The following is a 26049-nucleotide window of genomic DNA, read 5'->3' as shown; positions in this document are numbered from 1 at the left end:
TTTTGGGCTTTCTCTAACAAGCTGTGTGCTTTCTTCAGCCAAGCAAATGTATAGGACCAGCTTTGGGAAGGAAGGAGGGGATGTTACCGAGTGGATTGTAACAAGCCCAATCCTGCTTTGCCTTGCAGGAGTTCCAAACCAGCAAAACTACAATGAATCCAGTGAGTTGAATCCACTAATATAATAATAAAAATATACTTAAGATCCTCCTGTAGCGTGGTGCACATTCTGCCTTTGAGTTTGATTTTCTGATGCCAGCTGCTCCCAAATGAAACGCTCCAGTCAAAGGGGAAAAAAAAAAAAAAGAAAATCTTTTGCTCTACTCATCATGGTAAAAGCTTATGGGATGGGATTGTTTTCCTTTGCTGCAGCACCCCCACAGCCAGCCTTGGCCCGCAGTTATATGCAAGTTTTGCTGTAGTGGACCTAGCTGGTTCAAGTTAGAGACAGGCAGTTCGGGAACCAGAGTGTGCAGCCAACAATAATGTTCTGGCTACTGTATTTGTTTAACCTTGCTCTCCAGTGGATGGATATACAGTCTGTTAAAGCACTTATCAGTCTATAATGCCTTCACACTTTTGTGAGCAGCAGTGTGGAAGTTGTAGACAGGAGCTTTTGCTGCAGATTGAAAATGTCTTTTAGCTTTAATGAGGCTGATGTTTGCAAAACTAAAGGTATAAGGTCTTGTTTGGGTGCTGTTTCTTTATGCTGTCTGTCTAGCGGGTTGCATTTGGCTGCTATTTCTACTGGTAGATGTATTTGTGAATTTGAACGCAGCAGCAGAAGGCAATTCAGGGATAATTCTAAGAATTATGCCTCCTAGGTGAGATCCCAGCAGTGCTGGGGTGGAGGATGCTGTTGTCTGAGAGCAGCATCTTTATGTCCTACTGCTGTGTTGAAGAAACAGCAAACGTCTGATATGAATAAACAAGAGCACATGGCAAATTGCTCAGTTATGCTTTCATGTGCTTCATATGAGACTATATTCTGCGTTGCTGTGTCCTTGGAGCTATCACTTTCGCATCCTTTCAGTGTGCATTACCGAATGGCAAAAGAAGCAGGGGCAAGTACAAATTGCACCCGTGAGCTCCAAATGCTGGTGTTTACTTGTGGGCTTATGTAAAAGTTGAGTTGATTATTAAATCCCATTAGCACAATTCTTCTTTTTCTCACTCTTTTTCTGTAGTTTCTGGCCCTGGCTTAACTGATGTCTTTGGGATGATCCTTTGTACCATGCAAAAAGCATCTGGTTAGGGTTTTGTTGTAAAATCAAAACTCCATATTGTTTTTTTCCACAGGTCCAGCTAGCATCCTAGATATTTTGATTACACCTGGCTGGATGTCAAAGCTGATGTGGGTTTGGGATAGGGCCAGTCACAACTGATTTACAGTTTTTTCAGGTATACCATGTGAAGTTTATGGTTTTATGTGATTTTGATTTGAACTCACCGGTTTTAAATGAAGTTTGCTTTGAATCTGGAGATAACAGAAATTCAAAGGAAAGCTCAAAGAATGCAGGTCTGCATGATTTAAAAATTGAAATATATTGTTCATACAGACTCTTTGGAAGTGCAATAACTGCATTTTTTGAGAAGGCTAAAGTTAATAACACATTGAATACATACACAATCTGGCCCATTGTCTAATGGAAATCCCTGTAGCTCCTATTTGCTTTCCTGAAACTAAACCAACTTCTATGACAAAACAAAATAGCCCTTGCATCTCCCACTTATTTCTGAATCACAGCCCTGTGTTAGCATCCAAAACTCTACCCAAGGAAATTTCCCTTTGGAAATGAACGCTTTAACTACTGCTAAAGTAGAGGAATCTATCATCGTGTCACACTGCAAACGAACTATTGATGGCATGACATATCAGCTGCAGTGTTTTCATACACATAAAGGTCGCTTTCCAATTACTAAAAAATCCAGCCAAACCTTCAGTTGAAAACTGAGGCTCTGTGCTAAGAAAGCTGTAGTAGCGTGCTAACTGAATACTAAGTCTGCAAGGTCCAGACACCATCGGCTGCTCTAGATTCAAAGGGCAAGTGGCTGTGCTGAGACTGGACATAGCAACTGGCAATGGAGCTTTATTTCGTCCTGCAGGAGACGTAGTCTGCTTCCCAATCCCACAGCCAAATCCTGTTCTTCATTACACGGGTAAAATTGACAGATGAGATTTCCTCTTACTTCTGAGCCAACTGAATCTGGGAGTAATATAGCATCAGTGTGTTACCCCAGGAGTTTTATCAGCTTCCAGTTGATAAAGCTTTTCTGTTGATCACCTGCCTGCATGCCTTTGTCCTGGAGCAGGACATGCTGCAGTTTTTCATCTTTTGCCATCAGACCTTTAAGTACCCCAGTGAAAACAGGCAAAAGCAGACAAAGAGCATGAAACTTAGTAAAACCATGTTACCAGACACAGAGGACAAGGAGAGGTTTGGAGTAGAAGCTGGAGTTCATGAGCATCAGTGGTAAGGGAGAGTTGCTGCTGAGGAAAAAGCAGCAGACTAGAAGGTAAGAAGTCTATTGAAAGCTTATAAGCTATTGAAAAGTTTTTTATTTTATTTTTTTACAACAACAGAGTATTTTAAACTCATTGTTAATGTACATAAAAATTTAATATATGTCCCAGTTTGGAAAAAGTAACTTTGAATGCTTTCCTGAAGTCTTAGAGGCCAACCTGAAATGACCCAGTGCTGACTTTCATAGTTGGGCAGACAACTGTTGACTCAAATCTTCTGACGGGACAAATCCAGAACACTAATAAAGAGACTAGTCTTAAAACATTTCTGACCAGAACCTAGATGAAAACCCAAAGCAAAATTTCTGATGTCCCTTGAGTAAGCCTGTGTGTACAGTTTCCATCTGAGCTCTGTGGGCTCCTGAGGTTTGAAATGGTCATAGCAATTGGCTGATTTTTGAGGTGTTTGTTGGAACCAAATGGTGGCCTTTTTAATGGTTCAGTGCTCACTAATGTGGGCAATTTCATTTTTGCTGTAACTCTAATCCAATTCCTAGCCTAAATGAGAGGAACAGTGCAACAGCTTTCAGAACAGATTGGAGGTCTGTGCTGCAGTCGGCAAACTGGGTGGTGTCCATGTGGCAGTCAAGCTGCCTTATAATATTGGGCAATAAACAAGCAGGAACCTTTCTGATATTTAGCAACTGCACCATAGTTCCTCATCCTTGGGTAAGATTAACCTTAGGTCTGCAAGAACAATAACATATTTAAGAATAAAAGGTCTGGGTGACTGCCAGCCCCCATGTCTGGCAATGGAGAGAGAAAGTTTTCATCTGTAAGGGATGTGTTAAAATGCTGCTTATGTCATGGTTGGGATTCTCTGGCACGTGTTGAGTTAAATATAAACAACATTCTGCAGAGCAGTCGGCTAAAAATTGTAGATTACTGAGGTTTCATTACTGTGGTTGAAATCTGTTCTTTAGCTGGATCTTCAAACAACAGAATATGTCCTGTTTGTGCCTTCATGGGTTTCATATCAGTCCATGAGTATTTCCGTGCACTCGTACAGCCTCGCTCAGGGTGTTGTGTGCTCCACAAATAGACGGTACCATGGGTTTCACCAATAGATCCTGTTCCTCCTTGTTCTCTGGTTGCTGTTTTGCAAACGGGACAGGGTATAGCCCATTTCATCCCAGAAACCTGCAGCATTGTCTGTCTCGGTGCAGAAGTGGCAGCAGCACAGTGCCCAGTAGAAAGGAGGGAGGGAGAGGCAGCAGCCTCACGTTTGGGGCATGATAACCCCTTCCACCCTTCTCCAGAAGGAGGTTGCTCCCTGCTGCCTGAGGGACAAGCGCTCGCGATGGCCCTTCACAGCCATTCTTAGCTTGAAGACATGGTCTGGAGGAAGCCCCACCATGGGACAACAGATGGGATTTTGGGAGCAGACAGATCTGCGCACTGGAGATTTGCTCTGTTTAGAGCCGCCCGTGGGCATGCAGACAGGCACGTCCACTCCAACCGCGGTGTCAGCCGTATGCCACGGCTGAGCAGGGCAGCATCCTAGTTTAAATAGCAGCTTTGCCTGTCTGCATTTAGAATCATTTTGATGTTACAATGTGAGAGATGAGAACCGCCAGTGTATGCAAAGCCTGTGGTGTCTGGCTGTGCTTGCTTGATGGGAAGGACATAGTGGGAAGGCATCTGTTTGTATTTAACTCACTCCTGTGGGGAGCGATGTCCTTCACACGTCTATGTGCTTGTTTGTCCCTTCTCTTTGTAACATCTGAGCACCTTTTTGGGGCTGATGGCTTTTACCCTCAAGATACCCGTGTGACATGGGGAAATATCATCCTCGTCTTACAGATGGGGGCCTCAGGCCTGGAGAAGCCAAGTGCTGCCCAGAAGGTTGTAATGGGGCCAGGCACTGGGCACAGTCAGGTTGAGACCTAGTCCAGTGCCCAGTCCGCAGGGTCAGTGATCCTTAACCTGTAGTTTGTCTGCAAGAGGAGCCCATCAACACAACTTAACATTGCCTGAAGTCGTGGGATGGCTGGGAATCGTTCACAAGGGTGCCTTCCAAAATTTGCTCTTCAGCAAATTTTCCCATATTACTTTGAAGGAAAACGTTATGAGGAAATGGAGTTGATTGCAATAGTAAATGCGTTTTAGATGTGGCAATGAACTAAGCGCTCCCGATATATCACTTTTCTTTCTGCTGACACATTCCTCGGTCCCCTTGAGTAAGAGAAGGAAAACAGGAGAGGCGGTTTGAAGAACATGTTGTCCCTGTGATTGACAAGAGGTTGTATAAATCAGTCAAAGGGAATCCTCCAGGCATTCCCTCTTGTGGGAAGATCCCACAGTGCTCTCTGGCCTTGTTCATTCTGTCTCTCGATGTTTGTGTACAAAATGTGTGGGTGGGAGACGAGCTGGATTAGAACCTCTGAGAGGAACAGACATCAGCTCTTTTAATTGAAAGCAGCTTCCTAGGGAGGGGTATGACATGGGCTTCCAGTAAGTAGACACAAATAGTCCCCAAATACTTTGGAGCAGATACGAAGCTCCTGTGGATCCTAGTTGCTGTGTGGGTCTGAGAACCTGGATAAGCCCCAGTGAGCGAAGTTTTGAGTCCTGCGTGATGCTGTCATTCTTCAAAGCAAATACTTTAGTGTTTGGTAACACCCTGAAATGAAAAATACATCTATCCCTTCTTCCCTCCGCAGCTGTCAGGTGCTTTAGCTGCTGTTTTGCATCATTGTAGCAAACCAGAGGATGTTAGGAAATAAATTATTTCTCATAAGCATGAATTCCTATGAATTTGTAGCCATGAGGAGAGATGATGCTGTGTCTTCCAGGCCATTGAACTTTTAGCTTAAAAGTGGTGGTACTGCAGTAATAAGTGCCTTCACCCTGCTGCCATCTTCTAGGGATGCCTTAAAAGCAGAGGTGTGAAAGACTCTCCCACCAAATGGTTCTCAGACTTGGCAGTTGTGGTGTGACACTCAATAACAGGGTAGAATTAGAAAGGGGATGCATTTACCAAGCACGTTAGAGCCTATTGAGATGGTGGAGTTTGTAGGTGATAGGGACTGTTTATCCAGTCCGATTGTTATTACAAAATCTTGAAGAACTTTTTTGCTATTAGCTAAGTTTACTGGATAGCAGCTAGTGTAGAAGAGGCTCTTCTAGCCACTCCTAATGTCATGTCTGTTAGACTTTTCCCACACTTTTCAATTATACTTTTCTACTAAAAGAACTTTTTACCCTAGTACCACTTTGAAACACTTGTCTGAGTAGCGATGGATCAGCCTCAGCAGGAGGAAGCTTATCTAACCTGTTCAAACCAGACCAGTCTACCGAGTCTGCACACCTCAGTTCCATGTGTCTCAAACACAGGCTCTTTATGCAATGTTAAGATTTTTGCTAATATTCTCAGGCAGAAGCAGAAAGAGCTGGAGTTCATACACACACACAAATCAAACAAGGCATTTAAAAGTTATCAGAGATTTCCAACCCATCTCAGCAGGGGTTTATTTTGGGTTTGATTCAAACTTTTGGTGAAGGTCTGGGTGATTTCTTAATACAGGTTTTCATTCATCCATTAAGTGGCACTTAAAATGCACCAAACGTCAGTACTTTTGTTTCTTTCAACCACCTTTTTGGACCAATAGAGCAGGAGGAGATATAAGAATAAGAACAAAATCATATAGAAGTAATGAGACCTTTGTTCATGTCAAAGAGCTCTCTGACCATATAAATTGCAGATTTGGGTAAGATAAATTCCCTAGCTGGAGAGGTATTAAAATAAAAACCATGCTCCCAACAAGAGACAGGCTGCTGAAAATGCAAGGGAGAATTGCGAAATGGTACATGTCGAATTGCTGGCCTGGATTTCAAATGCCAAAGATAGTTTATGTAAAGCCTTGCTCTGTTGTAAAATGTAACACTATCCACTGGCTAGCCTCAATGAAGCTTGGTCCCAGTTGTTTTAAAAAATAAATAAACTAAAAATCTTCTTCCAGCCCATTAAAGCTGATTTATGTTTTGCCCATAGATTCCTCTGTGCTGGATCTTGAGGCACTCAGATTATAGAGGTGATTACCTCACTTTTAGCCAATCTGGTTTCTCATTCCCAGGCATCCCAGGCTCTCTTTGCATTGCCCGGACTTTTCCTGCCAAGACCAAGAGGGCAGTTCCATGCAGAATTAGCGAGTGGGCATAGGATTTTGAATGGTTAAAAATCTCTCTTAATTCTCTTGTTTCACTTTAGGGTTTTCTTTTTGTTTTAATAATCAGGCAAATTGCTTATGGGAACAGCTTTACTGACAGCACATCACCACCTGATTGCTCAGTTCAGGCTCTGGTCTTGGAAAGAAATCTAATACTGTCCCCAGGAGTACAGAGCTCCAGTTTGCACCTAGCGCAGGTGGTCTGCGTGACCAGTCCTAGGCTCTCCTGTGGCTGGCACAGCTGCTGGAGATGGTTTGGCCTCTTGGCCTGCATTTGTAGCAACATTGTCACTATACGGTGTGAGCACAAGGAATTCCCTCTATCCCCATGACTTTGGTAATGACAGTCACTGAGTTCACCAAAGTGTTGTGAATCTTAACAGGTACCCTTCAGGCGCTCCAAGAGCCTCAGCTGGAAGCATCCTTCTAATGCAGTTGTAGCCTTTTGCGTGGCGGGCATTTCCTTTCTCGTGTTTGTTGGGGGAATGAAGGCTATGGTCATGCATGTTTCTTTTTTGAAGCAGCTTCACTGAGCAGTGTGGTTTCAGGGTAAATCCTACCATTTCTTGCAGCTTCATTTTCACATCTTACACACTGATGGCACTGCAAGGCTCTCCGGTACTTAAATTCAGGTATTTATTTTCTTCTTTGAGCTTTTCATCCATGCCAGCACTTGGGATTCATGTAGTTGTTCTTTATTGGAAAGATCAGTTCGCTCATAATACCACTGCTGCCTGCCATGGAAAGTGCTGAAGGCATAGGAAGAAGGTGATTCCACTTACAGAAGCTAGTTAACAAAACAAGAAACTAGTTTGCTTAAATTAGATTGTAGAGGCAGGCCTTTCCGGGCTACACTTGCTTCCAAGTTTACATGGCCATCTGTGGCTTCTCTGGGGTTACAGTAACGTGCAGGTTTAAATAGGACATTGCTTTAGTAATGTGGAGAGCATCTGCAGGCTGTCCGTGCTGTGAGTTGGTACTTTCAGAGGTGATCGTCACTTGGACTCTAGTGGGAAGAGTCGTGGTCCATTTGGGTGGAAGCAGAGTTGTTCTGAATGCTGTCAAAGACCTTGTACCAAATTAAGGGGAAACTGTTGGCTGCCATCCAGCTGCTGTGAGTCTTTAGCTGCTTTTCATGTTTCAGTTTTTCTTATTGAGGAGGAAGACCTGGAAACTTAACTTTTGAATAATCACATGGTATTTAGAAACATCAATATTGTGTATTATTTTATTCTAGCAGTGCACCTGGACTTTTTTCCCCCCACTTTAAATAGTCATAGTCCTTCTTTGCTGTCATCTACGTATCTTTTGATGTTTCTTTTTTCTCCTGCAGATGTGTCGAACTAAGGTGATTGACTTGAATGATGGTGTCTCTCAGTATGCCTGGTATCCCTGCACAGCCAACTTCCAGTACTCCCACATGACACAGACCATTTTCTGGCTGAAGGTAGGAAGTACAGATGTCATTCAGAATTCTCCTCTTTGCCTGCCTGCACAAAGTTTCTCCCAACAGGCAAAATTTCATGGGACAGCCTTCCTTCCCCAGGACAAGCTGCCTCTTACTTTGAAGTATGTGTAGTGCAAAATAGCAAAACAAAGCCTCTGAGCACTGTCTAGAGAGTCAGTGGTAAAGTCCCCTCCTGTGACAAGGCTGTTGAATTTCTGAGAGGTTACAGCCTCCAGCTGCAGGGCTGTTTGACTCGAGTTTATCTAGTTTGTGTAGGAGAGGTTGGAAGAAAAGACTTCGTGTGACCTGGGATGGGAATTGTTATTTTAAAAGTCCTGGACTGACTCTTGGGTTTTTTTAAAGCCCACCACAGTTCTCCACCTCAGCCTTTGTGGGGCTTTTGTTTTCCCAGGCTTATTTTTCCCAGCCTATGGTAGCTGCGGCAGTCCTAGTTCACTTAGTTACTGATGGGACCTATTACCTGGATCAGAAGCAGGAGACCATTGGTGTGCAGCTGTTTGACACCAAAGAGCAAAGCCATGATCTTGGTAAGTCTATTTTATTAAACTCCCTCTTTATTGCTCATTTAATCTGTTGGTACCCCCATTCACAAACTGACCGATACTCCTGCTCAGTTTTTCCAGGATCAGACACAAAAAAAAGTGCTTGCTTAATGCTCCAAGACATGAGTTTCACTAGAGTTTGTTGAAAATGATGCATCATTTTATACAGACATTTCTCCTTACCTGTTCACTATGTGTTCAGAAGTTATTAGGTCCTCTTTAGTCATTAAAATAAGCACTATTTCAATGTTTCACGCACAGCTCCTCCCTGAAGAGAAATTGCCAGTGATACAGATGGACTGTTGGTAGTAGAGAGTGAGGGACCTGCACCAGCTGGTGCAGCAAACGCTTCTGCTTCGCAAGGTGTAGTTGGTCGTATCTGTAGTCCTGCTTGCAGGGAGGTTTCCACAGCTATTTAATGGCCAAAATTTTTCATGCAAAGTATTTCAGGTTTGATGAAGGTCTAACACCAGGGCCCTTGCGGGCTGCTTGCATGGCCTCAAGCAGATGTGCCTGATAGAGGCTGCGGACCTGCTAGTTGTGCTGAAGTGCCAGGATAGACCATTTTTGTCGCTACAGGTCCCTGAACCTGGGAAGGTTGTGTCTGGTGAACTGATTCTGGCTGCATTTAAGCTCCAGGACAGAGCTCACCCTAGCTCCCAACTCCATGTCAGGGTAGGACTTGCATAATCCCTTTCCAGCTGTCCCCTGCCCTTTTTTCTACTGGGAAGAAAGCTGGCCATGTCGTCCCAAGAGCAGTTTTTAAGGAAACATAACCCCCTTCCCCAGCTTTCTGTTTTACCATAACTTTGGAATTTTGACAAGCTGAAACTCAAATGAACTTCCTACTAGTGATGAGAAGGAGAAGGGACACACTACACACAAGTGGCAGGTGTTGGATGACTATCCAGGGCAATATATGATCTGGTGGGGTGTGGAAGGAAAGAAAGAAAGTACGTGTGGTGTCTGTCGTCTGAGAACAAACCAAAATTCATAGCAAGTTGTGCAGGTTGAGTCAGGATAGCTCCCAGTTTGCCAGAGCCCTGGATTAGTTTTATCCTCCTCCTTTCACAAAACAGTGGCACATAGCTCTTTCCCCCTGAGAAATAAATGATGGAGACACAAGCATGCCAACAAATACTTAATGCAACATTTTATGGAGACAGACAGACAGATTGTGAGAGAAAGAGAACAAGAAAGAGGAGCAAAGAGGAAACTGAGGGTTAGGTTTTGAAATCCTCAATGAAGTTGCAACATGAGTTTGGCATGGCTCAGACTGATGCCTGGAGATCATGGAAAAGCCCCTCTGACCTTTTCCGAAGAGGCTGGCCTGGAGCAGAGGAGAGGTATAGGTAGACTACCCAGCAGTTCTCACTCACTCTGGCAGAGCTCCCAATCACTGTTTTGTCTGAGTTCTGGGTGCGGCATTAAGTCCTTTTCCTGGATATTGTATTTCATGTGTTTGAATTATCACTGCGGCAAGCTAGAAACTGCAGCTGAGATGCAAACTTTGGCATGCACTGGGTGCAGGATTGGCTGCAGATGGTCAGCCAGCCTTAAGCAGAAGTTAGTGGCAAACTAAAAGTACGTCCAAAAGGAAGTAGGAATAATTTAAAACTTAATCAGTCCTCAGTGGGCTAAAGACAGTCCCATGAGCAAAATGCGGTCTAACCAGAAGTGCAGTTTCCCACCTTGATCAGAACAAGTTTTTACTGTGTGAAATCCCAGAAAATACTGAGAAGCTTCTTCTGAGTCTCAATAGGAGATGGAGTGGTCAGGATGCCAAACACCTCAGCGCTGTTAGTTCAGAGCCATTGTATACACTGGGGTTCAGCTGCTGGGTACTTTGCAAGAGCTGTTGAACATTGAATAGGTGGCTACAGAGCTACAGAAACGGGGCAAGCATAGAGACAGCTCTAACTCCCCTGCCATGGACACCTGCACTGTCTTGAGTGGTTTTTTGCTAATGAAGGCAGGTTAGTTAAATGAACCTGACCTGTTCAGCCCCCGTTTACCTTTGTCGGGGTCCAAAAGCACCAGCAACTGCAGCACAGCTCTGAGGGTCTGTTTTGTTGTGGACACCACCTGAGTGCGAGGAATGAAATTGAAGTGAATAAACAGCCTCATACCATAAGGTCTTTCTTGGCTTTCCATCAGAGAAGGCAGAAACTTCCAAGGAATTTGGGAACCCGGGATTTCGAGTATTAACTGCACCTGTTTGTAAGTGAGAAACGTGCACCGTTCCACAAGGAGCTGATATCAAAAGACCTGTGGGAGGCAAGTAGACAGGGAGGTTATTTCAGGGTCAGGTAAAGACCAAAACAAAAAGAGGTTTGCTTTTTTATTTCTTTTTTTTTTTTTTTATTACAGGAAGATTTTTTTAAAGTAGAGGGTGGGAGATAGATGTTTAAAGAGAGTGGTCAGAAGTCTGTCTTAATTCACAGGAAATCACTTTCTAAGGACAAAAATGAAAACTTTTTTATTCCTTCCCTTTTGAGTCAAGAAACCTGAGCTGGAAAAAAAAAATAATAATAGAAATCCCTGAGCCAGTTAAACATGCAAATAGAATTTATTTTATTTTCAAATTTGTAAGTGTATCAGGGTAGCCAAAGGGCCTGGGCCAAAGCCATTGCTGGGGGAGCTCCAGTGAAGCAAATGGAGCTGGAGCCAAGCTGATCCTCGGAACGATGCCATGGAGCTGTGGAGGCAGGGCTTTGCAGGCAGCCATCAGGCTGTGAATCCCAATTAATGAATTTTGAGGCCAGCCGACAGCTGTCTGTCCTTTGAGTTACCCCTGAGATGGATTTGGCCCATTTGAATTCAGGTTGCCTCTACTTGAAGGTGGAAATTTCTTCCCAACTATCACTGAGTGCCTTCTCTGCTGAAGAAAAGGTATTAAGAAGTCTCCTTGTCACCTCTCTGGTGCTTCTGTGCACCTTGACCTCTTGAGACACTTTTATTTTCCCAAGACACAATTATTTTCTGCTCAAATGAAATCACCTGTAAAATCCTCAGTGGGTCCATCACCCTCGTTTCTCTCTCCAGAACCATCTTGGCCTTTTTTAGCAAAGAGCAAGATACCCTAAGGCTGAAAACCATCCAAAAAAATCAAGACTGAGCACATTTGGTGTAGAACTCATGCAAAAAAGTTTTACATTGAGTACTAACAATATGCACGGCTACGAACAAGCCACTGGTGCGCTGCTCACGGTGCACAAAGCCACCCAGCCTGCCGGCACCATTTGATGTGCGGTATAAAGGCTCCAACTGTCCTCTCGGACCAGTTTTACAATAGCGCGACTCCGCTTCCTCCGTGATGGTTGCTCCTGATTTAACAGAGCACAATAGAAACGTAGCTGTGGTCTAAAGAAACTGCTCTGAGAGTCTGCTGTGCTTGTGGAGAGAATGGCAGCCTTTCTTCAGCTGTCTGGAGGGATATCCTTCTCTGCTAAGCTCTCCAGAGCGATTTGGGAAGCCCCTCCAGGCAGCTTACCATAACTTTTCAGCTCTATAGGGCCGTTCCTGTGGGGGAAATGCTTCTGAAGTGCCCACGGCTTTGGGAAGCGATTGTGTTAAGTCTGACCCTTCCTCTGATCTTGTCTCTCCTCTGGCAGGTGTCCACGTCCTGAGCTGCAGGAACAATCCCCTGATTATCCCCGTCATCCATGACCTCAGTCACCCTTTTTATCACACCCAGGCTGTCCTCATTAGCTTCAGCTCCCAGTTTGTGGCCATCTCCGGGGTGGCCCTGCGTTCCTTCCACAACTTCGACCCCATCACCATCAGCAGCTGCCAGCGAGGACAGACCTACAGCCCGGCGGAGCAGAGGTGAGCCTGTCAGCCTGCTTCCTTCTGCCTCGCCACCCACCGCCCCCCGCGCCGCCCGCCTGCGCCGGGGGTTAAGAGGAGGCAGGAGGGGCACAGCAGCTGAACCCTGCTGACCCTTTTGTGTCGCCGGTAAAAAACCGGCAGTGTTCTCATTGATCAGGATGGATGGGACATTTAACCCGCATGGGATACTGTTAGTGAATTATTTCCTCTTCCTTTCTCCTCCCTCCTTTATCCCAAGCTTGGAATTGGGGCCAGTTAACTCTCCATACGTTCCCCAGTACAGCATCGTTTTTGCCACTCACACACCGGCTTCGATCTAAACCGCTTTGTGCTGCTAAAGTGCTACAGGGACCTCCCACGGAAGCGGTCGCACAGAGACAAAGTGATGCTTGTGCCCCGGTGGGGCCAGATCCTGCAAGGTACTCAGCCCCGTGCGGCCGGTGCTTGGCCACCAGCATTTGTGGTGCTTTTATGGCTGGGTAAGGGCCCTCAGTACCTCTCCGGATCCAGCCCATGTTCTGAAAAGCTCTGTGGGACCCCCCAGGATGAAAGGTTTATGGCTACCGTTTTATTCTTGTTGTTATTACAGACACATCAATAGATCACCACCAACCCCTCTCAGTCTCTGCTTTACAGCATCCCACAGAGATTGTGACCTTTTGTGGCCTCTGGTGCGGCAGCTTCATGGATCCTTTCAGCGAGGCAGTGAAAAGAAGAGGGGAGAATTTAGCAAAACCCCTGAAAGAATAATTTTTTTTTTCCCTTTGTGAATTCAAAGTTGTGAGCAGTCGTCATACCATAGCGGCAGCAACAGTAAAACAAGTTGCATATCCCGGCAAACCTCTGCTCAGCCTCCTAAGCAAGCTGTCAGGTTTTTTGATAATGTTCTGGCTTCTTTTTAGGGCCTGCTTTTATTCCAGGAAAGGCGGGAGGGTGAGAAGGGGGAGAGGGAAGGGAAAATAAAATGTAAAAAAAAAGGAGTATATCTATAGCTAAATCAATCCAGTCAGTGTGTTCTGACCTAGATTCAAGGAGTCTGATCATTCTGTGCAATAGGTTGTATAAATTCAGAGGCCCAAAGACAGCAGGATCAAATTTCAGATGAGAAGTCTAGTTGTGGAAGTTTGGCCAAATCCCAGTGCAGGAGCGGGACAGAAAAAGAGCGAGAAAGACCCACTGGAAGGAGATGGTGAGAAGCAACAGGGAGCTCGAGAGGGCTGAGATGCAGGGCCACATTCCTCCCTCTCAAGTTTTCAGTAGGAATTGAATCATTTGTTCACTTATGAAATTAGAAGTGCTCTGTGTTTAGAAAGTTATTTCCTTAATAAAAAATGTATTCCCCTTAGGCAAAGCTTCAGTGAGCCTCTGCAGCCCAGCAAACTAACCTTTAGAAATCTCTTGAAGAAGAATCACCCACCATTTGCCTCTTCTTTTTCTTCTTGATTTTTTTTTTGCATTGTTTTGTTTTCGTGATGCACTGAACCATCTCAGGCCCTTGCTCTCAAAAACTTCCGTCAGAGCCTTGCTCGTTCAAAGTAACATTTTAGGTCTTGCAGGTTACAACGCTGGATTGATCATGAAGTTTCCCATGTCAGTCAAGGAACTAGAAACTCTCTGAAATAAACCCCTGATCCAAAGCCAATTGAAATTGGTGGGTTTTTTTCCATTGTTGACAGTGCTATAGTGGAAAATCCCCAATTTGCCTTGTGATGGGATTGCTTTGGGTGACCGTGTATGCTTTCTTCTGTACAAGAAATTCTAAGCAGTTCAGGTATCCAAGATGTAGAGAAAGTTGTGCATTAAGTTGTGCAGCCAGGGAATAGGTGATGCCTTTGCTGTCACCTGCCAGGTTTTCCCTTTGTTATTTTACGCACTCCAGGAAGAACATAAAAAGAGGGATTTTTTAAGTTTATTCTTAACCAGTTCAGAAGCTGGATGTGGGTTTTCTACCTCCTGTGCTCATGGTCTCCTCATCAGACTCCATTTGAGTTCCAGTCCCACACTGCCCATCCTTCCCTTCTCCCCTTTCCCCACTGGTTGCATTTGCCTAATATGATTTTTAAAATATTTATTTAATTTTTAAAGGAACTTTCCTTCCTATGTGTAAGCATCAATTTCACTGCTTTCATTTTCCTTAGGTCAACACGGATATTTTTGCCTGCTTTTTGGCTTCTCTCTACAAGAGAGATTATTTCTCTGTCTTCAAGGAGAATTATTTGGGTTGGAGAGGATTTATAGCCAGATACAGACACTTCTAGGCAAGGGTGCAGATTTTAAATATGTGAGGGAAAAGAAATATATCGGCCCTTAAAAGTTAACACAGCTTGTATTTTGAGGGTGAATGGATCACTCCCATGGGTTAGTGACAACTTAACTGAAAATAAAACATGCACTCCTGCTTCTTTCTTAAAATATATATTACAGTTAATATTTTAGAAGAGAAAAAGGAGCTTAAATGCAAAAGTCCCATTGAACTTTATAGGTAGTTGTCCTCAGTCATTGTTAGCTCTTTTGAAAATCCATTCCATCCTTCTGAAGACATTTATAGAGGGTTTGAAAAAAAAAATACTCTGTACTTTCCAGTTGTATTTTTCCAGTTGTTGGTTTTTCTGCTGCAGCTGACCACAGGCTCTTTTTTGTTTTCAGCAAAGTTTACCTCACTGCTGGAGATGTGCTGTAAAAACGACATGCTTTATTTCCACATTGCATCCTTAGACCAGATATAATGGCCCAGTTAGTTCTTCTCTTGCGCTTTATAGCTCAAATTATTATACTTTTATTATTTCCTATTTAGCCTTGTGGAGTGGACAGCGAAATAGGGTGTGCAGAAGCAGAGGTGTAATTTCCCACCCCGCAGTCACTCAAGCAGCAAGAAAGCCTGGTGCGTTGGGGCTGCCTTTGACAGCAGTTCTTCAGAAATCAGGTTTTTGTCCTTTGCACCACGTAGGAAACATCAGCTGGGGGTCTCCCATCCCTGGCAAGGCAGTTCTTGTGAAATGCTGCTTTCCCTCGGTGGCGTTTCCCTGCCACGTTCACAAGACCCGTCCCCTCTTCCACCCTGCCTGGTGCTGTTTGCTCCTCTCCTGGAAACTGCAGGTGGGAGGTGTGAAAACCCAGGTAGATACCCCAATTTAGCTGTCAGAATTGTGGATTTCAGGAGTTTCCAGCTTTCTAATCCTCCATTAACTCCGTGTTTGCAATGAAGATAAGCCTCCCTGCCCCTGGAGCGGGCTCTGGCTCTCTGGTGTGCATGCCCCATGTTGGGCAGCTCCTTGGGCTTTCTAGTTAGTGTAGCACAAAGATTTTCTTTTCCTTTGTTTGGTTAAATCTTAGCACAAACTCACTGTTATGGCTGCAGAATTGCTTCTGCAGGGGAGATTTTGGGTTTACCTTCCTCCATAAGTGTGCACATCTGGGCGTTTGACAGCTGGGGGGGAGCAGCACTGTAGACCAAGACCCACTCCTGGCCAACATGCCATCACCTGCCCTTGCCCTGGCCTCCGTGGAAGGCCGTCCTCTGAGCTTCACCCTTTGCTGCCCCAAACAAGCCCCGGGGAGATGTCACCCACTCCAGCTCTTCTCTTTGTCTTGTTCTCTCCTGCTGTCAGCTTCCCCAACAAGAAATGATGAAGATAAATCTTCAGCAGTGGAACAAATGCAACTGCCCTTTATAACTCTGGTTATTTTTTTTTCTTTTTTTATTGGGGGGGGGGGGGGGCAGAAAGAGTTTCCTCATCTCTTTTTTTGTGATTTAATGCAGCTTTCTCTTTCCCGATTCAGCCGCCTTTCCCCTGCCCTGCATTCTGTCATTAAGCGCAATCTCTGTCAGCTTGCTTCTGGTGAAATTAATGAATTTCTCACAGAACTGTTAATCATAGAAGCTTTGGTCCATGACATGTATTATAATTCAATGGGTTTTTAACCTTCACCCCATTTTGGTAATTGGCAAACGGCATCATTTGGCTTTTATTAAAGTGGAAGGCAATGCATTTTCTTTGTTTGCCTGGACAGACTCTGGCAGGGAGACCTGCAGGGCTGCTAACACCCAGGCACACGGTTCCACTTCCAGGCTGGCAGGGCGAAGGGGCTTTGAGAGCTTTATCAGTTCAATATGGACCCCCCCGACGGGCAGGAATATCTCACACAACGAGGTGCAGGCAGGCTGAAGGCAGAGCCAGTCCCCAAGGAGAATGTTGCCCTGCCAGTGGTGGGGACAGTGGTGAGGATGTGGTGGCTCATGCCTCTCCTTCCCCCACAGCTTACCTGGGGTTGGATCAAGTGTTTTCTGTAAATCTCTGGGTTTATCCACATTCCTGAGCCTGGCAGTTTGAAATAGGGTTTTGCTGTGATTGCTATCGAGGGTCAGGCCCAACGGGACTGCAGTGAGATTGCTGAAGGAACCATAGGTGATGCTACTCATTTGGTCACTCTCGTGGACCAGATCTGAAGGCAAACGCCTAAAAGGAAGGGGTTTGATCCTTCTTCCAGTGGCACAGTCAGCACAGGTTCACTGGTCCCCATCCAGCCCCAAGGAATTGGGTAGATGTTCTTCGAGATTTTGTGTTAGTACAAGGAGACCAGTGTGTTTTAGCTGAAGACTGAAGAAGATAAATTCATTGCCACCTTTGCAGTTCATACTTTGTTTTATTTCTACAACAAGGAATGTGGCTAGCAGCCTTTGCTTTTCAAGATGCTGCGTATATATTTGGATTAGAGAGAGAGAATCTGCTCTTGCTTTTAGAGGAATCTCTACAGAGTTGAAGGCAAACCCACTGTAAGGATAAATCTGTTAGAAAAACTCTGAGAAGGCTACACGTGTGTGAGTTGTATGTACGTATGGTGGTGTAGAACAAAACCAAAGTATGTTTCGGATCTGCAGTCCAGGCTGGCCTGGACTGTGGAAAAGGAAGTTTTTCCTGTGTACAATAGATACTGATGTGGCTCTTCTCATAACAAGTGTATACCATGAGCTTTTATGCTTACATATGCATATATATGTGTCAGAGCTGTCACGAAGGAGACAAATAATTAGGGCAGTATGTTAAGATGAGTTCTTGGAAAAGTGCTTGACCCCAGGGTTAGGAAGAAAAAGTTTGGCTGCTGTAAGCTTTTCGAAAGAGGAAGTCCTGGATTGTTTTTATGTGAGGAAGGAAGAGTTCCACTTAATTGTTATAATTCTCTATAAACATGTTAAAATACAAATGTTTCTAGGATTGTGTCACTAAGACCCCAATTTAGCAAAGCCCTTAGCTATTTGCTTACATCCCCCTGTAGTCAAATCTTTCAGTGGGACTTAACCGTGCTTTTGAAGTTAAGCAGATATTTAAGCACCTTGCTGAATTGGGGCCAATATTGGCACAGAGAAATAAAGATTTAGAGGCTAATGACTGAGCTCATTTAGATTAGGGATGGGCAGAATGGATTTGAATAAACTAAGAACTGGCTCAGAACTTCAGCCTGCGTGTGAAGCTAACTCAGTTCAGGGCTTTTTACATCATCAGAACGGTTTGCCTTGATCTGTATTTTTAACATGGTGCAGGCAGTGGAACGCATGCAAGAAATCCACTGCTCCTTGCACACACCTTGGCATGAAAATGTTGCTTTAGGAAATCATACACTACCAGGGCAAGGACAGGAGCTGAGGTGGACCTAGTAAAATAAATAAACACTGTCAGGGCATATCGCGGGCACTGACCTTGTTCATTACATATGTATCAGTAAACCATTAGAGTGGTCCTTGGGTCCCTGGCATAGCTTTCATCCAGACCAGCTCATACTCTGGCAAGCAATTTCCAGGTGCATTTGGGGAGTTAGGATAGACCAGGGATGATTTGAAATAGGCAGTTTTGATGAAGTCGCCCAATTTTGATTGCGAGAAAATGGGATAAGCTGTCCTATGCCAGGAATCAACATGAGTTAAAGTAGAAGTGATTTCATTCTCAGATACTCTATATTGTTTCTTTCCTGAGGAATGCACAGTTTCTGGAGCATGTGATGATTAACCACTGTTAAATGGCAGGACCCATGCAAGAGCTTCTGTAACCCACAATTCTGCAATATGGATGTGATGGGTTCTTTGTCTAAACTTCCTACTTGGAAATATTAATTTCCCCTTCTTAATTCTGCATTTGCAGAACTCAATTCAGGATCATGACTTCAAAATTCATTGGGATTTACAGCTGACAGTAGCTGATACCAAATTGGAACCAGTAGCTAGAGAACCAGAAATATTTAAATTGGAAACATTTGGTGGCAGTGGTTGTTTTTTTACAAAAAGTGAATGGTTGTATTGTTTGTCACTGAAGTCATTCATATAGAGTTACAGACAGAGCGAGCTGCCCAGATGATCTGCTAACTGAGGCATAATCTGGAGCCTGGAGGGGGTGGCTAAAAATGTTCCCTGGCCATTTAAGAAGACCACAAGGGGACTAGTAAACAGAAAGAAGAACATCACAATAAGTGTTTCTTAATGCCTTTGTCTGTGGCGTTTCAGTTCTGTAGGACTTCTAAGCCCAGGCTTGCTCATCTGGTGTCCTGATATGAACTCAAAAAACCAGATTCTTTTTCCCCTTTACATTGATGGAAATGAAAAGCAACGCCACTGACTGCGGTGACGTTGCTCCAGATTTCCCTTTGTGCAAATTGCAAAGGTTTTCTTAGGCTCATCCTTCCCCCTGAAGCCATTCGAGGCTGAATTCAGTGCTACATCAATGTGTAGCACGTTGATTGACATAAGTATAAAATGAAATAGGTCTGCTATTATTTTATTTTTCCAACTTAAGTGCAAAAAGGTTTTCAGATTTTGTGGGAGTTTTGCAATGGGCAGTCAAGGTTTGCAATATGTACTTCTGAGAATGACTTGGCAATAGTGCTTGCTTTTTTCCTCAATGAGTCAACTTCCTCGTCACTGGAGCCCTGGCACGGGAAGAACTTGTATTGCAGCCTCACCATCTGAAAAACGGGGGGGAGCAAAGTGACAGTTAGCCTTCATGGGTAGGTGTAACTGGGATGTGTAGGGAGGGTTCAACAAGATATCATTCATCATTTATGCTCTCACTCAACATCCATGTTCCGACATTCTTGCTAAGGTTAACTGGTGACTTACTCAACTAGCAGTGCTGTGGGGTCAATAAGGTACTGCTCCGCTCGGGGAGCTGCAGTATGTGAGGCTCCCCGGGGTCTGCTGCCGAAACAGAGTGAAGTCTGCAGTTCGCACTCCCAGGCGATTCTTGTTGGGCATTTACAATTGCACGTGGCTGTTGTCCTCACCTCATTTCTCTGCAAGAGAAGACCACCTGGGCACTATGATACACTGTCCACTTGTTCTTCCTCCGTCTCATCCACAGTCTTATTGATTGGTGCAAAGTGAAATCAACGGCAGCTTAAATTTGTATGTCAGGCTGTGAATTTCAGTGACTGGAAAACATGTGTGAAAACCTTGGTATGGGAGGTGGGGGGGGCAGATCCTGCTGAAGGCAGGCTCACTCTGTGTAGGTCAGTTCTGGCAGAGAATCATCCATCCGTTCTGCAGAAGTAATGAGCATCACAGTTGTAGTGCTGATAGACTGGGTGCTGTTTGTTGCATACAAGGGTATGGAGTTGGCCAAGACAGAGGTGGAATTCTCCTTTCTCAGTCCTGTCAGCAGCAATACTTTGTGCACAATGAGGAAATAAGATCTTTCTGAATGTAAAAATTGTTTATGGCTCATCGCACTCCAGGGAAGGGCCGCCACTGAACAAGCAACCTTAAATTACAAGCAGCGGGCACTTCCCATATAGCACTAGTCTGGGACTGAGAAATGAGTTGTGGAGGTACATAATACTGTCGTTTAATCTGATCTAGAGCTCAGTAGAGACATGTGCAGATGTGCTTCTCTATCAGTAACATGGAGATAACAATACCAGCCCAGGTGTCTCACAGGGGTGTCATGAAAAGTAATTAGATAATGTCTGCACAATGCTTTGAACACAGCAAAACACCATGTACATGCTAAGTCCTGTGCTTACTAAGGTGGATGGGGTTTTGGTGGCTGTTAACCCTTTTTCTAAGACAGGAAGAGCTTGCTTGTAATCCATTTCAAAATATGTGTATTGTGTGCTTTCCCTTCTTTCTGTAACTTTCTGTGTTTCGGGTTCTTACCTACCCATGTAGATGGTGAAATAAGTCAAGGTTTTCCCTCCTCAGAATTAGTTTAACTGTATTTAATTTAAATTCATTTAAATTTTCAGCAGAGGCATATCACCTTGTAGGAATCCTTAACCCTAGAAATTTTGTCTCTAATCCAGCAAAACGTCATCATGGAATGGTTTGGGTTGGAAGGGACCTTGGAAGGTCATCTAGTCCAACCCCCCTGCAATGAGCAGGGACATCTTCAACTAGATCAGGTTGCTCAGAGCCCCGTCCAGCCTGACTTTGAACGTTTCCAGGGATGGCACATCTACCACCTCTCTGGGCAACCTCTGCCAGTGTTTCAGCACCCTCATTGTAAAAAATGTCTTCCTTATATCTAGTCTAAATATACCCTCATGCTTTAAGACTCAGCATTTTCATTGCCCTTTAGCTGAGGGACTGCCCCATACTCACATTTGAACATGTGCTATAATGTTTGACTCAGGTCATCAGAGATGGTGAAAGATTTTGTGTCAACCAGACATCTCTGTGTATACAAAAATAAACCAAAAACCTCTTTTTACAAGTTGTGCTAAATGTTACAATAATTTACTGTAGGGAGAACAGACAGTTTCCATCCAGGGAAACATTTTATGGATGGCAGGAGAGCAACCGGAGAGATCTGAAATGACAGCATGCTGCTGAGCTTGATAAGAGCTTATCAACACAGCTACACAGCTGATGTTTGGTGTTACTTGTGAAGTGGAATAAAATGAATGTGTTGATTTCAATCGAGTTTCTCAAAGATAAGAGTGTCGATCACAGAAACTCCTCCTCACATGTACGCACATGCACACTTATCACTAGCAATATCGGGCACTCCTGAATTCAGCAGAGATTTAAAATTGGATGGGGCATAAGGACTGCTCTTGGAGGGAGAGTGCTCTCGTGGGACGGATGGATGGATACATGTTGGTGCAGGAGTAGGAAGGCCGCAGTGCAGTTGAATATTGCAGAACAGAAAGTAATTCTGCAGAACTGGCAGGCTCTTCCCTTTTGCCACCAGACCTGTAATTTGCTTTCATTGTCATCACCGTTACCACTGTCCCTGTCCTTAGGAAAACATAACTAGAGGGTGTGCTTGTTGGCAAGGAGCCCTTTGCCGAGTCGGGTTCAGTATGCAGTCTGTGTACCTGCTGCCTGACAAGTGATGAGTTTGTCAGTCAGACACGCTTCCTCTTGTGGAAGGAATTAAATTAACTGAATAAAAATACCACTTCTTGTCTCCCACCTAGCTGCGTCCACTACTCCTGTGAAGCCAACGACTGCCAAAAGCTGGACATTGAGAACGCGCTGCTGAACTGCACCGGTGGCGGGTGGTACAACGGTGCCCAGTGCAATGTGAGCTGCAAGACCGGCTACATTTTGCAAGTCCAGCGAGATGATGATCTCAGCAAGAGCCAGGTTTGTTCTGCTGGTTTTGTATGACCCACGAGACAGGGATGAGCAAACAGATGTGGAGAAATTGAGAAATAACCCAGCCTAAGCACCAAAATCTCAGCTCAGCCTTGGGACAAGGCCTTATCCAAATACTTCTCATCAGAATAGGAGCCATCTGACTCTGCAGGAAGAGGTACTGGCAGTGAGCAAAGCTCAGATGTTCCCCGAATTTAGAAATTTTCAACCCAAAAGGTTCAAATATGTGTTCAGGCCTTCTCTGATCTCACTGGCTCTACTCAGCCAAAGTGTTTCTTGGATTGGTTTTTTGGGGGTGGGATGTTTGGTTTTTTGCACAACCAGTTTCTGGGCAAAATATCTCATTTTTATTCCTTGGGTTGAGGCTAACAATGTCTTAACTCCTTTGCAGTGTTTCAGTCCATCTGCTCCCAACCACACCCTGGCACTGCAGAAATGCATGGTATCAAGGGAGTGGAAAAAGCACCCAAACCTTCTTGCTTCCAAACAAAGCACCAAAAACCTACCCCAGTGGGCCAGGGAGTGCTTTCCATCTTCTCTAAGCCATGCATTAATATCCAGTCCTACAAAAGCAGCATGTCTTGATGCAGTGAGTGGGGTGTTGAGGAAAACTATCAATTTATTTAAACATTAATAAAAATGTAGGTCCTTCATGCTGGGGGAGGTGGACGAGGTTTATGTGCAGCATGGCTCAGCCTCGGCATGCGACTGGGAGCAGGGTGCCCGGGATATGTGGGTGCAGGGCAGACACCCCAGTTTGTGCTCTCATCTCTAATGCTGCCGGATCCCATGAGTGTGACGTGGGGGTGGTTTCCCCCATCGGCACCTTCTCACGTGTTGTCGGGGCAGCACACACATCTGGGGCCGGGGAGGGTTGGGGGCAGGCGGCCACGCTCAGCAGCCTGTCTGTATTTGTGAAATACTGTGTTCTTCATAAGCTCGCAGAGGGGGGAGACAGAGCGGAGGGGAATGAGTCAGCCCTTTCAACTCAATTACAAAACAAATACAAGACCCCGCGAGCTGGGCCTCTTCCATCCTAATTGGCATCAGCACCAGAACCCCAGCTCCAGCTGAGCATTTTTACAGAACAGAAAACAAGTTCTCAAACGAGCCTGAATGGCTGAACCAGGAAATAGTTGGAAGGGTTCTGTACATTGAGCACACAGGAATCCCAAACCAAATAAAACAGCCTAAACATGTTTCACCAGTGCTGCATTACTTAAACACAAGAAGTACCTTTTGGCGAGGCTCAGCCAACTGTATATGGTTTTGTCCTGAGAAGTTTGGTTTCAGAGCCTTGATCAGACTCATATGACAGGAATGGAGGATTTTAGCACCCCTAGCTGACGTGATTCACTGCCTATTACAACATGCTTCCTCTCGCCCTGGTCTACTACTGCACTTCATCGTCTTTTTTCCACCGATAAAACCCCTGAGGCCAATGGCTTTGTTTTGCTGGGTGCTGTGCATTAGCTGTTCAAATCAGGGAAGGAGTGGAGCATCTTAAGGATATCCATGTTCAGCTAAGCACGTTAAACGCATGCTTTGAAAGTTTATTCATGTGCTTTGGAGATCTGTTGAAAAGGAACGGACAGTTTCTTTCACTATCGTCTTGTTTTATTTCTTTGTGTCAGGTGCTTCAAGCCAGAACTTGTGGAATGTGTAGGCAAGAAATGAATTATCCAAGAAAGTCCGGAATCCGTGGTTTGGATTCCTCGTATTGTGTTGTATTGAATTGCATTGTGCTCCTTCCACAATTGCTTCCCAGCTTCAGCTCCTTTTCTGATCTCAAGCATTTGGAGATGAGATGGGGCATGTGGGTTGTTGTCTATGGTCAGAGGGACTTTCTGCTGTGATTGAGGAACGTTGCACAAAGCTGTTGGTTGTTTCACTGTTGTCGTTTAGTTGAATATTTTGCTTGTTTGACTGATTTGAGGGTCTAGAGCTATTTTTTTCTCATTTAACTGATGGGGGGGGCTGCATGAGGAAAAGGAGGAAGGAAGGTAGCTTTGCACATGCTGATGTTTCACACTCTTGGGTAGGTAGGGGGCTGAGGTGAGGTTCAATGTCTCAAAGAGTAGACTGAACATCGGTGGCCCATGACCACTGCATGCCGATGAACACAAACCAGCGAAAACACCCTGGTTTAGCATCTGAACCACATTTGTCTTCCGTATTTCACTGAAAGGCAGAAAAAAAGGGTGAACAGAGAATTAAAAGCAAAATTTTCAAAAGCGCCTCAGAGATGTAGGGGCACAAGTCACATTTCAAATCAATCTTTTACATCTGAGGGGTCTTTGAAAATCTTCTTAACAGTTCCTGCACTTTCTGGCCTCTGTGTCTTCTGAAGCCACCATTTTAATCAGTCTTAGGGCAAAAAATTCATTCATCTCTGCTCTCTAGAAGCTCCCATTCCCAAATTCTGTTAAAACTCCATAAAATCACCAAACCCTAAAACCCGTCAGCACTATGTGCAGTAGAAACTGTTTGCTGTTTGAAAATAAAAAAACAGCTGAGCTGTTTACAGACACTTGGGCTCTCTCTCGTCCTCATTTAGGGACTTCAGCAACAACAACAAAAATGGGTTTGCATAGTGATGGAGCAAAATCCTTCATGTATCTTTCTCACAAAGAAGATCTCTGGATGTTTTCATTTCCCCCCCGATTTCTTCCCACCCCCCTGACAACTTCATCGCTCTTTCTTCTCTTCTCCCCCTTTTCCCCCTTTGTCTTTCAGTGCTTTCCTCCCCCTTGTCCTTCGCTGAAAGCCCCGCTCATTCAGTTACTTGTTGTCATCTCTCCTTGAAGCTACCACCACTGCTGCTCTGGTCAAGAGGTGTTATTTAAAACCCAGCAGCTCCCTAATGTTGTGCAAAGGCATCATCAATCATGCCAGGAAAAGAAAGCGCGGCTCATGTGGGTTCAATTAGAGGCACAGTAGTGGGCAGAAGTGGAAGAATACTTAGAGGGGAGGGCACAGCTGTTCATTTTTAAGGAGAGGAAACTTCACACGTGAAGCATCGCTTGAAGAAGGAGCCGGCTGGGATCTTGGGCAGCAGGAAGGAGACATGAATTCTCCCAGGCTGTTAAAAGTCCCAAGAAACAAATCTTTCTGGCACCAGATTTGTTTAAGTTTGCATCCTCTTCACTGTACCGCACACTGTATCTTTGGAGGCCCCCTTTTTTTTTTTCCTCTTTTCTCGTCCTCACCCGCCCTCCCTCCTTGCATAAGCTTCGTTTGGAAGGCAGGACATGAAGGGAAGCGGATGCCAGTCAAAGCAGCACAAAGTGCCCAAAGTGACAGCTAATAAACCAGATGAGAAAGCCAAGTGCTTCGTATGGACTGCTGTGAGCTGGGTGACCTTGTCAGATCAGACAGGCGAAACAGGCACGTGCCTGCTCAGGCTTCGGGTGGGAGAAATGCAAAGGCAGATGCAGATGCTGCCACTAAGATGCAATGCCAGACCCGAAGGCGGCACTGCTCGGGCTGAGGCGATTGGAAATACCCCCGAGGTGTGGCGTGGTGTTGAGGAGAGACGGGCTCCTGCTCAGCAGCATGGGGTCCTGCCCCTGGGCACTGCAACGATCTCACCTTCAAGTGGGATGTTGCAAGAGGGAGAAGCTGAAAGCTGGTGGGTGCCATCTATGGTAATTTCCGTGGTAACGTTGTCCTCTGTGCTTTCAGTCAAAGCCACTAGTCTTTGTCTCCATTGTGGGGAATGTTCTCTGTTATGTTCTGCTGCAGAAGCGCATGTGCTCCTATTGCTTGAAGTGATGACATGATAGACATGCTCTAAAATGTGCCATTATTATGTCTGACCTTGAAAACCTCAGCTTCCATCGTACAAAGTGTGGAACAAATTACTGGAAAAAGCTGAGAAGCCAGGGTCTTACCCACATGGGCACAGCTTCTCTGCATGGAAATGGCCTT

General features: G+C 44.8%; 1 protein-coding gene across 1 annotated transcript in view; it reads left to right on the top strand.

Moving 5' to 3' along the window:
• Positions 1 to 26049, top strand: part of PAPPA (pregnancy-associated plasma protein A, pappalysin 1) — a 177914-nt gene that overhangs the window by 116539 nt on the left and 35326 nt on the right. The window contains exons 11-14 of the mRNA XM_010571012.1: positions 8026 to 8139; positions 8552 to 8687; positions 12317 to 12530; positions 21939 to 22107. Coding sequence (XP_010569314.1) covers positions 8026 to 8139; positions 8552 to 8687; positions 12317 to 12530; positions 21939 to 22107 — 633 coding nt within the window. The remainder of the gene's footprint in view (positions 1 to 8025; positions 8140 to 8551; positions 8688 to 12316; positions 12531 to 21938; positions 22108 to 26049) is intronic.

Source organism: Haliaeetus leucocephalus, unplaced genomic scaffold, assembly GCF_000737465.1.
Source record: "Haliaeetus leucocephalus isolate CR32 unplaced genomic scaffold, Haliaeetus_leucocephalus-4.0 Scaffold306, whole genome shotgun sequence".
Lineage (NCBI taxonomy): Eukaryota > Metazoa > Chordata > Aves > Accipitriformes > Accipitridae > Haliaeetus > Haliaeetus leucocephalus.
Note: the sequence above shows the minus strand (reverse complement) of the source record. Positions and strands in the feature narration are given on the sequence as shown.